Source organism: Mauremys reevesii, linkage group 1 (assembly GCF_016161935.1).
Source record: "Mauremys reevesii isolate NIE-2019 linkage group 1, ASM1616193v1, whole genome shotgun sequence".
Lineage (NCBI taxonomy): Eukaryota > Metazoa > Chordata > Testudines > Geoemydidae > Mauremys > Mauremys reevesii.
In genome coordinates, this window is record NC_052623.1 from 220,454,665 (window position 1) to 220,468,322 (window position 13,658).

Sequence of the window (13,658 nt, forward strand, 5' to 3'; positions counted from 1 at the left end):
GGAATTAAGACCATTTCAAGGGGTAGGAAGGCAGTTGTCAATATTGACCAGGAGGCCACACAAATGAACACAGGAGATAGTTAATACTAATGCTGTTGGTTTTGGTGATGTAAACACTTGCTCCCTAAGATCAACACGTAGGTCCAAAGAAAAATTCATTCTGAATATTAGGGAAATCTTTATGATGATGAGATGGTTTAGATCAGAGGCGGGCAAGCTGCAGCTCATGGGACCTTCTTGTTTGGCCCTTGAGCTCCCAGCTGGGGAGGCTAGCCCCCGGCCTCCCTCCTGCTGTCTCTCTTCCCACCCGCCCCACCTGCGCAGCCTCAGCTCGCCATGCTGCCAGTGCTCTGGGCAGTGGGGCTACGAGAGCCGCCAGCCTACCCCAGTGTGCTAGACTGGCTGGCTCTGTCCGGGTAGCGCAGCTGCCAGTCCTGGTGCTCTGAGCAGCATGGTAAGGGGACAGGAAATGTGTGTTTGGGGGGGGTTGGATAAGGGGCGGAAGGTTTCAGGGGCGGTCAGTGGCCAGGGAGCAGGGCGTGGTTGGATGGGGTGGAGGTTCTGGGTTGGGGATGGTCAGGGGATGGGGAACAGTGGGGGATAGGTTGGATAGGTGTGCAAGTCCCGGGGGGCCAGTCAGGGGCAGGGGTGTGGATAGGGGACAGGGAGGTTGAATAGGGAGTGGGGTCCCAGGGGATAGTTAGGGGCGGGGGGTCCCAGGATGGGGCAGTCAGGAGACAAGGAGCAAGGGGGGTTGGATGGGTCAGGGGTTCTGAGGGGGGCAGGAAGTGGGAGAGGGTGGATGGGGGCGGGAGCCAGGCTGTTTGGGGAGGCACAGCCTTCCCTACCCAGCCCTCCATACAGTTTCGGAACCCTGATGTGGCCCTCAGGCCAAAAAGTTTGCCCACCCCTGGTTTAGATAAGTTTCTTCAATGGAAATGTGGGCAAGCCCCATCATCTAGTATATTTACAATCATACCAGACAAACTGATAGGAATGTAAAATAGAAAAGAAGCTTGGCAAAGAGACTGACTGATTTCTGACAGTCCTAGAGAATGAAATCCCCTATCAGCGCAGCCTTTCACCAGTGCTAAAGCATTTATTAACTTGTTGGCTGCTGGTCACTAGGTGGTGCTGTTAGCTCACATGTTGACTACAACTGAAAAAGGCATAATTTTTTTTAACCCGCTGTACTGCAGAATCCCATTGCAGCAGGAAATCAATGCCTTTGAATATGGCTTATTTGGTTTCCTCTGCTCCAGATGACCTGCCCCGGATTGTCAAGTGCAGATTGCACCTTACAGAACATTTTCCAATATGGTAAGAAAATTGAAATAATTCAACACAGTCGCCATCAAGCACCATACAATTCTCACTGTAATAACACATACAACTTCTTTACAACAGAGAGATTAAAACAGCTTTCTTTCTGGGACAATTTTGAGAAACAATACATAGAAAAGGTTAAAAAAGTCAAAGAAACACTATGAAATAACTATGGATGTCTGAACATAATCAACCCATATTGAACCATATTGGGTCAATCTGGAATTGTATCTGTTCTTTCAACTGGAGAAATTGCTCTTTGTTTTTCTTCCTAAGGCCAGTTGCTAAAGCAAAATAATGCTGTGTTCCATTGCAGAAGCATCTGCTTTTTAGAAGAGGGCAAAGAGATTTCTAAATCTACAATTTGTAAATCAGATTGGGATCCTCCAGGAAGATATCAAAAAAAGATCAGTTATGTATATGATAAATATAATATAATTATAATACTATGCCTAAAATCATAGGATAAGAATAGATTAAAAACAGAGACATTGTTAACTTTTTGTTTCAACAATACATGTATTTGGCAGAACACATCTGTGTATATATATAGTCACAACAATAATGCTTAATAAACTAGAAGATAATCCATTTGTAAGGCATCAGTAGATATTTTCTGACTGAACAAAATGAGTCTGAAATGATCTCCTGTTGCAATTTCACCGACAGATATGAGGACTGTTTATTCCTGTTTTTGTTCAGTGCCTTTAGTTTCCTTCAGCATCTCTTGCCAGTTCTTTTCCATCTCTTCTTTGCAGTTCAGGAATGCATCTTCCAGTCGCCTCATGGAGTTGGCCAAGTCTGGGTTGGTACGCATTACCACCATATCATATGCCATCCAGGTTGCCTGCACTGCAACAACCCAACCAACAGATATTAGAAATTCAGCAATGTTGGGATGGCAGATGGCAGGGAAATAATTGATATTCATGGGAACAGTAGTGGGAATGAATGGGTACCAGTTCTAATCCTTGGCTGAGTGTTCCTACAATGTAATAAACTGAGCAGGGTGGGAAGTGATTTTTTCTGTTCACAGAAAAATCTGCAATTTTGGATTTTTTTCCATTACAAAATAGAATGAAAACTAAACAAAAAATGAAATTTCTCATGAAACACAATTAAAAATTTGAGTCAATCAAAATGTTTTGTTCCAACGTTGATTTTTTTCATTTTACATTATATCAAATTTAAAACACTGAAATGAAATGTCATTTCAAAATGGAAAATCAAACCATTCTGTTCTGAAAAGGCTGAAATATAATGTTTCAACCTTACCAAAATACTGTTTCAAATTTTCTTTTGAAACAAAATTCCATTGAAATAGACAGTTTCTACATTTTGCTTTTGATGAATTGGTATTTTTTGACAGAAAAAGTTCAGTTGGAAAATTCTAACTAGCTCTAATAATAGCCAAAGAGCACACTCAGCTCAGTGCCCACAAGTAACCCTGCAGTAACAAATCAGTTTGCACAACCCCATCTTTCCTAATCAGTCCCACAATATCAAACCAATGTGAACAGCTCCAAGTATCTGGGCAGCCTACACTAACAAACTACTGTTAAGTATCAGAGGGGTAGCTGCGTTAGTCTATATCCACAAAAACAACGAGGAGTCCGGTGGCACCTTAAAGACTAACAAATGTATTTGGGCATAAGCTTTTGTGGGTAAAAAGCCCACTTCTTTAGATGGATGGAGTGAAAATTACAGATGGAGTATAATAATACCTGCATCTGTAATTTTCACTCTATGCATCTGAAGAAGTGAGTTTTTTACCCACGAAAGCTTATACCCAAATAAATTTGTTAAACTGCTGTTAGGAATCCTCTGGTAATCAGTTAAGCATTCACCAATAATACCATAGTAAATCAGTACAAACTGCCCAGCACCTCACAAGCAGTCCTACAATGAGAAACAATTCACACCCACCAGTGCTCATGAGCATATCAATAAAACTTTATAGCTACTTTTATACAGACTGTCTCAAAATACTATGGAGTTAAAATGTTGGAACCACTAGCAGCATTTCTACACTCATGTTCCTAGTTTTGCTACTACTGGTGCTGCAGCAGTAAGAAAATTGAAGGAAACTTCTAGTGTAGACAAGACCTTGGAATCTGGTGGTGATATTCATGTTTACAAATCTGAAATTCACTTTCCACAAATATTTTTTAAAACCCACTTAAAATTTTATGATTCTGTAAACATCCCTTTCAATAAATTCATTCACTGGAATATCTGAAGAAAATGGGCACAATGGATACAAACATATTATGAGCAAATTTGATATAAATGTAAATGAATATTTGCAGAAAGATTTTTTTATTTTATTTTTTGCAGTATTTCTCCAGCTCTAGTAGTCAGTGGAGTTTGAGGACTGGGGGTGGGGAAATGTGTGATCTTCCTTTTTTGTAGCTGTGAAGGTAAGAATCAGTATTCCGTGCACACTGAAAAATTAATATATGTGATTTAGAGAAGTTGTGCAATAACTAACAAAATAGCATATGCAGTCCTGTGCTCAGTAACAACCTTGTGGTAACAAATCATTATTTGCATAAGTGACTCTATTTACAAACCATATGACCTTATAATAAAGACACATGCACAGGCATATTGGTGGAGGAAATCCCCCACCATATTTCACTTTTGAGCATCTAAGATGAGTTGAAAGCGTGACTTTCTGCTGAGACAAGCTCAGCTCTAAGTCTGGTCCTCGATTGGGTGGCACCTCTGCTCATTGGTTATGTCCTTTCTAGTGCATAAGTAATTTAACACTTAAACTACTAGCATTTTCCAGAATTGACAATGTAAGCATAGATGAGCACCTTATCTATGATGACTGGCTAAGATGCTTTAGCTTGCATTGTTTGAAGAGAAGGCTACAGGGAAATCTAGAAGGAAATCATAAAAATGTGTAGGAAGATTTATCTAAACACCTTCCCATTATGCATACAAAATTGAGATTAAATTCATCTTTTATTTTCCCTGTTGGATAATCAATGTTTGCCATTCTCTGATCCTGGAGGTACCAGTTCTTCCAACGTTTTTCCAAACTGAATCTATGTTTATGTTCTAATTATGTTTTTAAGCTCTGTAAATTCCTTTGTATTTTCTGTTCTCACTACCAACTCCTCCCACTTCAGTATTATCTTTGAATTTCATTTATGAGCTGAGCTCATAAACGCCTTCCAGATTACTAATTATATTAAATATGACCAGTCTGTTTCTGCAGACATTTATACCACTGTCTGTAGTAACTAAGGATTTCACATACTGAAACAGACACATCCCTCAGTTTAATACATTGTGGTCATTAGTAGAACTCAATCTCATTAACAGATTAGTACATCTCAATCTTTCTCCTCTTATATTTCTGCAACATAGAGAAGTATGAAGTCTACTCTCCTCCACTCTTGCATCATCTTGTTTACTATTATTATTTCTATGCACTGCTGTAATGCCTTCATCCTCTAGCAGAAAATCTATATCCTCCCCAGAAAAAAGCCACACCTGATAGTTTCTCCATTTCTTCCAGAAGTTTTTCTAAATCCCTGTTCAGGTCCTCCAGCATTTTTACCATGTTGTCATAGTTTCTTTCCCGAGGTTCAGATTTGGCCATCTACAAGAAAAGCAAGAGTGGGGCAGTTAGGAGGAGTGGGGAGTAAGGAAATAAAACTTTTTCATAAGAAGAGGAAAGTAACATTTTAAGTTGTATCTCTAATAAGATATGTAAAATTAAATATCCTAGATTCACTTGCTAAATTCATTTAGAGCCAGGACCATGCTGTGTGACTCTAGTGTGTTGCCTAGCACTTTCAATTCACTTTCAGATCAATAGAAGTTTTGGACACACAGATCAATAGCCTGCCGGCTCAAGCCCATGCTCTTTGTGAACTTTATAGGTCACTGTACTAAATCAGACCATTAGCAGATTGTTTCTAGTCTTCTGTTATCCTGGATTGGTTCTTCATCCACCTGCTTTGGCACTTGCCAATACCTGATGCTTCACTGAAAGATGTAAAATCTCCGCCAATACACTAAAACCAAACTTGAGTGTCAAAAGTTAGGCACTTGTATACCTTATCTGGGCACCAACATAAATAGCCTGATTTTTAGAGATGCTGGGCCTCCACAATTCACAGACCTTAGCAGAAGCTCAACACCTGAAAATCAGGTGACTTGTTTAGGTGCTGAAATACAGATTTAGATACCTAACTTCAGGCAATCAGGTTTCAAAATGTTGGTACTAGCCAATTGTGATCCCAGGGACTTTTATGAAAAGTTCTAGGGGGGAGCAGGTGAGTCCAAAATATTGAACTAATTATATGTAGCTCTGATGTTAAGAGTTGTGCATTTTGGTGGTGGGTTTTTTTTCTGGTAATTTCTGAGTTACATTTGGTGGGCATATTTTTCTAGCTTCTATTTTGAATAAATATTGTCAATAAGGAAGTCAATTTTCCCCATGAAATTTAAAAGCATTTTAAGGAAAAGGTAAGATTTCCAGCCTAAACCCAGACCCCCGATGCTTATAGCAGCCAGGCCACCATATGCAAATTTCACAAGGAAGCTTGGATATTGATTCTTTGTCTCAAAGCCCTGCTTGTAACAGAACACACACCCTCTTGTTTGTTCCACAATACGAGGTGCTGTTTGCATTCGTTCACCATCTTACAGCGCTTTTAAGACACAGGAAGCTGTAAAGCATTGGGCCCCAATCCTGCAAAGGGAGCCAGACCCTGGTGTTCGAGCAGAGCACCCCTGACATAGAGTCATAGAATATCAGGGCTGGAAGGGACCTCAGGAGGTCATCTAGTCTAACCCCCTGCTCAAAGCAGGACCAATCCCCAACTAAATCATCCCAGCCAGGGCTTTGTCAAGCCTGACCTTAAAAACTTCTAAGGCAGGAGATTCCACCACCTCCCATTCCAGTGCTTCACCACCCTCCTAGTGAAAGTTTTTCCTAATATCCAACTGAAACCTGCCCCACTGCAACTTGAGACCATTACTCCTTGTTCTGTCATCTACCACCACTGAGAACAGTCTAGATCCATCCTATTGGGAACCCCCTTTCAGGTAGCTGAAAGCAGCTATCAAATCCTCCCTCATTCTTTTCTTCTGCTGACTAAACAATCCCAGTTCCCCCAGCCTCTCCTCATAAGTCATGTGCTCCAGCCCCCTAGTCATTTTTGTTACTCTCCGCTGGACTTTTTCCAATTTTCCCACATCCTTCTTGTAGTGCAGGGCCCAAAACTGGACACAGTACTCCAGCTGAGACCTCACCAATGTCGAATAGAGGTGAATGATCACATGCCTCGATCTGCCGCCAACGCCCCTACTTATACAGCCCAAAATGCCATTAGCCTTCTTGGCAACAAGGGCACATTGTTGAGTCATATCCAGCTTCTGGTCCACTGTAACCCCTGGGTCCTTTTCTGCAGAACGGCTGCCTAGCCATTTGGTCCCCAGTCTGTAACAATGAATGGGATTCTTGTGTCCTAAGTGCAGGACTCTGCACTTGTCCTTGTTGAACCTCATCAGGTTTCTTTTTGCCCAGTCCTCCAATTTGTCTAGGTCCCTCTGTATCCTATCCCTACACTCCAGCGTATCTACCACTCCTCCCAGTTTAGTGGAATCTGCAAACCTGCTGAGAGTGCAGTCCACGCCATCCTCCAGATCATTAATGAAGATATTGAACAAAACCGGCCCCAGGACCGACCCCTGGGGCACTCGGCTTGATACCAGCTGCCAACTAGACATTAAGCCATTGATCACTACCCTCTGAGCCCAATGATCTATCTATCCACCTTATAGTCCATTCATCCAGCCCAGACTTCTTTAACTTGCTGGCAAGAATACTGTGGGAGACTGTATCAAAAGCTTTGCTAAAGTCAAGGAATAACACATCCACTGCTTTCCCCTCATCCACAGAGCCGGTTATCTCATATCACACAGGGGCAACACAACAGGGGACAGGTCTTTAAGGTCAATTTGGCAACAAAGGGACACAATTCTTTATTTCTCCACAGATGCACAGAGTCCATTCCGAAAAGGGACACTACCTTGGGCGTCACCTTCAGCTGCTGCCCCCAGCAGCTCTTGAGCCCCACCTGCAGCTCTGTCCCCAGGGCAGCGTCTCTGCAGAGCTGCCCCCTCCCCTCCCACAACAGGGGGGGGTCCCGCTAACCCCTTGCCCCAGGCTCTGCCCTGGGCATTGGCTCATTGATCCTAAACACCCGCCGCCCGCGTGCCTGCCCCTAAGACAGACTCCCCGCCCCCGCCGGTCCCTAGCTCCCCTCCCCGTGACAGCCGGGCTGGCTCCGCTTCTCCGCCCCGGGACCGCCTCCGCCTGCAGCGAGCGAGGTGTTTTATACCCCAGTTTAAACGGCCGCGAGCGCCTCACCCTCCCTCTTTCCCGCCCAAACCAACTGTCTTCTTCACCCCTCCCCCTCGCGGAGCGCGCGCCGCTCAGACCGATGCGGCTTCTCCGCGCGCCCCAGAAAACCAGCTTTGTGCCAACTCGCGCGCCTGTCCCCACCCCACTCCACGCGCTTCCTGCCGTGTCACGTGTCTGCTGCCTCCAACTGCGGAAAAGGAAAATAAAACAAGTGGGCGAGAGCGGGAAACTAAAAACTGATATTCCCTATTCATCACCTTCTCTTCTCTCAAATCGGTCTCCTCACGTGCTCCGTCGCACAATAAAATGTGCGTTTCACGGTTTAGAGGGCATGAAAAACAGGATCGGGAGGGGAAATGCTGGGAAGCTGGGTTTGCGCTGGCTTGACACTCATGTGCCACATTCATTTCAACTAAAGGTTTATTTTTCTCTTTAATATCTAGTTAGCTGTATATGACAGGCAAGACCCCAGATGCACCCCCCCACCCTCAAAGAGGTAGATGGAAGCAGCCCCTCACAAAGGGTTGTACATGTGCTTTTTACAGTGAGAGACTCAGGAGCTATAAAAACGTTCCCTGGTCTGTCATATTGCACCATATCAGTCCCTTGGCCCATCTCATCTCAGTAGCAAACCATCCTTTCATATACTTCAGTGTCATACCTCATGCCCCATACGAAGCTATCAAGCCACTGGTGCATTTAGTGTGGCGTCTGACTTTGCTGTACCAAATCAAACCATTAGTCTATTTGGTGCTTTTTGCTATGCTGTATCTACCAAACCATTAATCCAGCTAATCTTGTGTCCTGACTCTTGCTATACCGCATGATCAAATCTTTGGTCCATTTAGTTGTCTCTCACCTCCTACTTATCACTGGAAACAGTTGGGAAACTGAAAAGCCTGAGATGTTCCTCTTCTCTGACACCACATTTCCCGTTTCTTGCTCCCATTCTATCTGCATGCCTGGTTTTCTGCTCCATTTAAAAACAAATGACACTGAATAATTTTAAAATTGTAATTGTTTTAAAGACTAATCTATCCCTAATTTTAAGTGAATTCTGACAATTCTGACAATTCTGTGGTTAGAGGCTTAATGAATCCAGACATATTTTCCCCGCATACTGTCTGGAAAAGACACATCTCTCTACTCTCTGTACAATTTAGTTCATGTCACTTTCATGACTGAGGCTGCTGCAGCACCACAACTTGGGGCACTGATAACTTTGGTTGCACCAAAAGTCCTGTGATTTTGGAAACCACCGGCAACGCAGAGAACCTAAGAAACATGGGCCGCGAGCAAAGCATCCCCTGGGAGAGGCTAGCTCCCTGTCTCACCCATTCTGCTTGTGGGCCCGCCTCTTCTGCATTTGACCTCACCCACACTCCACCCCAGGTCCCGCCCCTTCCTCCATTTCTGCTTGGCCCCCTCCTCATTTGCCCCCCCCCCCCACCGCCACTTGCCACGTTTCCCCTTCCCACCCAGCAAGGTCCCCACTGCCTGCTGCTCGCTGTGTCCCTCCTCTAATTCACACCTCCTTCTCCCACGAGGAGGCAGTGAGTGGCAGGCAGGGGGGCCTAATGCGGGGTGGAGGAAGAGAAGAGGGATGGGGGTGGTGTGGGCCTCGCAGGGGAGGAGCAGGGAATGGAGTGGAGGAGAGGAGGGACTCAGCCAGGGAGTGGCGGGCGGGGCCTTGGGGAAGGGGCGGAGCAGGGATGGAAAGAGGCAGAGAGCAGGCACGGATTAGCCTTCCCAGGCCTATTATACCCACTGTCTAGGCCAGGGGTCGGCAACCTTTCAGAAGTGGTGTGCCGAGTCTTCATTTATTTACTCTAATGTTTCGCGTGCCAGTAATACATTTTAACGTTTTTAGAAGGTCTCTTTCTATAAGTCTATAATATATAACTAAACTACTGTTGTATGTAAGGTAAATAAGGTTTTAAAAATGTTTAAGAAGCTTCATTTAAAATTAAATTAAAATGCAGAGCCCCCCCAGACCGGTGGCCAGGACCCAGGCAGTGTGAATGCCACTGAAAATGAGCTCGCATACTGCCTTCGGCACACGTGCCATAGGTTGCCTACCCCTGGTCTAGGCAAAGAAATCTCCGAAAAGCTAAGTCTCAGGCCAAAAATTTGAAATTAAGTAGGTGTACATCTAGTTTGTCTTTCCATCTGCCTTACAGAATTGGACCAATCTATTCCCATATCAGAAATGTTTGTAGGGTTAGGACTTCAGATCTTGGGATACTGTCTCCATCCTTCTCTTGACCCAAGAAAGCAAGAGACTGGGACTAGGATTTGAATCAGAAACCCTACACCTATGTCCTGAAGGCTGCTGGATTTATGTGTATGTGTGTTTTTATGAAACTGATATTTGATCTGGTCTTGTCATAGATGTTTAATGCAGTATGAGTACAAATTAGGTGGCAAACAACACTTGCTTATCTAATAATTATTCCTTTCCAGGATTGTACCCTCAGAGAAGTACAGGTGTGGGTTTGTCAACAGGTCCAGCTGGGTTTTGGCTCTCCTATAGACTTGGCCCACTGAGAGCTGCAAACACTATGAACATGAATGACAGAGAACAGCCTTGTCAAAACAAAGTATTCATAGGAACATAACAAACAGAGAAGAAAAGGATTAAAACAACAACAGGCCTAGACACTTAGTGGTAGGTTCACAGGAGGGACTTAGGCATTGTAGCAAGCAGCTTTGCAATGCCTAATTTTTAGACACTGTGTGAAATTCACAGCTTGAGTTAGAGGTCCAGGCTTCTTATATAATCAATGGAGATAGTTAGGTAGGGACAGTTCTAAGGGCTGGTGAGCAGGGTGGTCCCCTGGATGCCAGCTTCCAGAGCACGCCATACTGTTTAGTTGCTCATCTTTTTTTTGCTCTGCTCTGACAGGCTGGTCTTCTCCCTTGCACCCTTTGACTGCTCAGCTAGGGGAGCGGGGAGACAGAGTGCTCTCAAAAACATTTCACACTGGCTGGCAACATGGATAGGACTGCTCCTGGAACTAAGCACCTAAGAGATGGATTCACAAAAGCCAGCAAGTTGAGCGGGTAGCTGCCAAATATAGCCAGGTGGAAATGTAAAGCAGGGTGTAGGTGGCCTAAGCTCTGCCCCCTCAAAAAGACTTAGGCACCTAACTCCAGGCCATACTGAGGTGCTTTCTTCTACTGGGGATTCACAGCTATGAACCATCTCCTGGAATTAAGTTCTTAAGCCAGGCCTGTCCCTTCATAAGAAAAAATGAGGAGGTAGTACCACCTCTCTTATACACAGTAGCCCAATTATCCGATTCAAGATGTGGGGAGCTTGGGTTCAAATCCTTCCTCTGTCTGCTATGGAGCAAGGACTTCCTCTTCTAGGTGAGAGTACTAACCACTGGAGTCTAGGGTATTCTGTGATGGAGAGTCTCTCAATTGCTCAAGCTAGTCCACTTTGTGTAACTAATTAAATATTAATTGGACCATGTTTCTGAGTATGCCTACCAGATTGGGCCCCACAGGTGAAACTCCTTGTTTTAAATCCCACCCGAGCTTAGGTGTGAGTTAGGCATCAGGCAGCTTGGCAGTGTCAAGACATAGGTGGCTGTGTGCATGCCCAGTGCCAGAAATTTAGGCACTTATTTAGGGGAATTTACAAAATTTAGGTGCCTACAGGGTTTGGTGGCACCTGCACAGTGGTTTTGTGAATATCAGTGATGCTTAAATGTTAGACATACGCACCTAAGTCCCACTTGTGAACCTAGCCCATATTATCTTACCTAAAGCTTAGCCTTTCATTGCAAGTTTAAGTAGTTTCCACTTGACCTAGGCACCCCAGCATTGGGGGTGGGTGATATAGTGTGCACTCCTCCACAATCTCTGCCTCTGTCTCATACGGCTGTAACTGGTGCAGGGTGAGCAGGGCAGCCACCCAGGTCACAAAGCTGGTGGGGATCAAAAAATGAGGTGGCGCAGGATTGGGCCCAGCAGTGTCAGCCCACTCCCCCCCCCCAACAGCAGGATTGGGCCCAGTGACATCAGCCAGAGCAGAGGCTGCTCAATCGTCCATCTCCCTCCCTCCCCACCCCCGTATCAGGCCCAGCAGTGTCGGCCAGAGCCCAGGGGCTCAGGGACCCTTCCCCCCGCAGGATCGCAGGCCCTGTGACTCTGGCTGGAGCAGGGTCTCCCTGTGGTGCTAGCGGACTATAGTGGCGGCAGCAAGCAGGCAGGGCACTGAGTGCCTCCAGCTCCCTGCCCTGGGAAGCGGGAGAAGCCCTCAGGGAGGTGTTGACTGATGGGCTGGTGCTGCGTTCTGGGTCTGTGCCAGTCACCCTGCCACCATGAGAGGGAAAGTGACACTGCCTCCCACCTCCAGTGGGTACCTCCGTTGCAGGTACCTCCTTCAGTATCCATTAAATACCTCCTCCCAGTACATACACACCGTTCCAGCACCCCAAATACTCCCTCCCAGTACACACATACCCCTCCAGCACCCCCCAAATACCTCCTCCAGCACCCTCCAACTGTACACACACACACCCAGTTCGCCCTCTCTCCGGCAGTGTCCTCCTCTATTTGGCAACTTGAATTGTGGTAATCCTAGTGACCGTTCCATTCTCACGGCCTTGGTTTCTGGAGCTGGTGGGAGCGAGTCTGTTCTGTCAGCAGCAGCTGCCTGCCTCCAGCGCCTAGGCTGGGCACTGGGCTCGCGTGGCTGAGTCAGAGCTCGGGCTGTGTGACTGCAAGCCCGGCTGCCATGGATCAAGGGAGCGTGGGGAGAGTGACCTGGCTGCAATGGCAGGTCCCCGGGCAGCAAGCGGAGTGTGACCAGGCTGCTGAGAGGCAGGTGTCCAAGGGAGATGAGTCATTCAGGGAGCACCTCGGGGAGTATCTCAAGGCAGCCAGGCTCCATGGGCAGGGGCTGTCTCCCGGGGGCATAGCTGGTCAATGCTGGGCTCCTTCAGGACAGAGACATGAGTGTGTGAGGGGTGCAGCTCAGAGCTGTGCCACCCACCCTTACTAGGGAGTGCCCAGCCATGCAGTGGCGGCCTGACTTAGGGAGCAGGGCAGGGAGGGCTGCCGGGCAGACAGCCACCACCCCACTCCCACAGCACAGAGAGCCAGGAGCCCAAGCAGGCTGGGCAGGGCTGGTGCAAGGAAGTTTCGCTCCCTAGGCGAAACTTCCACCTTGCGCCCCCCACCCAGCCCTGCGGCAGCTCCCCGCCCCCCCCTCCGCCCTGAGGCGCCCCCCCCCACGGCAGCTCCCACCCCAGCTCACCTCTGCTCTGCCTCCTCCCTGAGCACGCCGCCCCCATTCTAATTCTCCTCCCCTCCCAGGCTTGCAGTGCCAAACAGCTGATTGGCGCTGCAAGCGTGGGAGGCGGGAGAAGTGGAGCAGCGACCGCGCACTCGGGGAGGAAAGCTGTAAAAAAAAAAAAAATATTGGGAGCACCGCTTTTTGGCACCCCCAAATCTTGGCACACTAGGCAACCGCCTAGTTCATCTTAATGGTAGCACCGGCCCTGAGGCTGGGTGATTTCCACAAGCTCCAATCTGCTAGCTCCTTGCAGATGGTTTTCAAAGTGTACGATGCATCCCCCTATGGATGTGCACCTCAAAGTTTGAAAACCTGTCTGCTAACAGGAAGGAAGAAATCCTGGGGAAGGGGGTTGTAACTCCGCTTGACCTCTACACGTCACCTCTAGGGAGCATAAATATGCTTGCTCCCCTGAGTGCTAAAATGCTTAGTTACAGCTCTGCTGTCAGTCTAACTCTCAGTCAGTGTCTCCTCCTCACAGGCAGCCTTTTTATCCATATTATGCATCTCACCGAGGGAGTCAGAGAGACTCCCAGTAGTGGATTCACTATGTTTTCTGTTAAACACCTGCAACTGAGTTAGAGTCATTGTCTGCCTTCCTGGTGAAGTGTATACCCTCCAGGATTGAGTAAA

General features: G+C 46.5%; 1 protein-coding gene across 4 annotated transcripts; it reads right to left on the reverse strand.

The window, feature by feature from the left end:
• Positions 1-1,359: 1,359 nt before the first annotated feature.
• SYCE3 (synaptonemal complex central element protein 3) lies at positions 1,360-7,883 on the reverse strand. Of its 4 annotated transcripts, XM_039509303.1 has the most exons (4): positions 7,383-7,607; positions 5,942-6,040; positions 4,834-4,942; positions 1,360-2,178 (listed from the first exon to the last, which is right to left on the reverse strand). In XM_039509303.1, the coding sequence occupies exons 3-4, from the start codon at positions 4,940-4,942 to the stop codon at positions 2,009-2,011; spliced, it is 279 nt and encodes a 92-aa protein (XP_039365237.1). In that variant the 5' UTR covers positions 5,942-6,040; positions 7,383-7,607; the 3' UTR covers positions 1,360-2,008. The 4 variants fall into 4 exon arrangements, with proteins under 4 accessions (XP_039365237.1, XP_039365312.1, XP_039365396.1 ...); XM_039509378.1 differs by lacking the exons at positions 5,942-6,040; positions 7,383-7,607 and adding an exon at positions 7,859-7,883; XM_039509462.1 differs by lacking the exons at positions 5,942-6,040; positions 7,383-7,607 and adding an exon at positions 7,695-7,723.
• Positions 7,884-13,658: the final 5,775 nt, after the last annotated feature.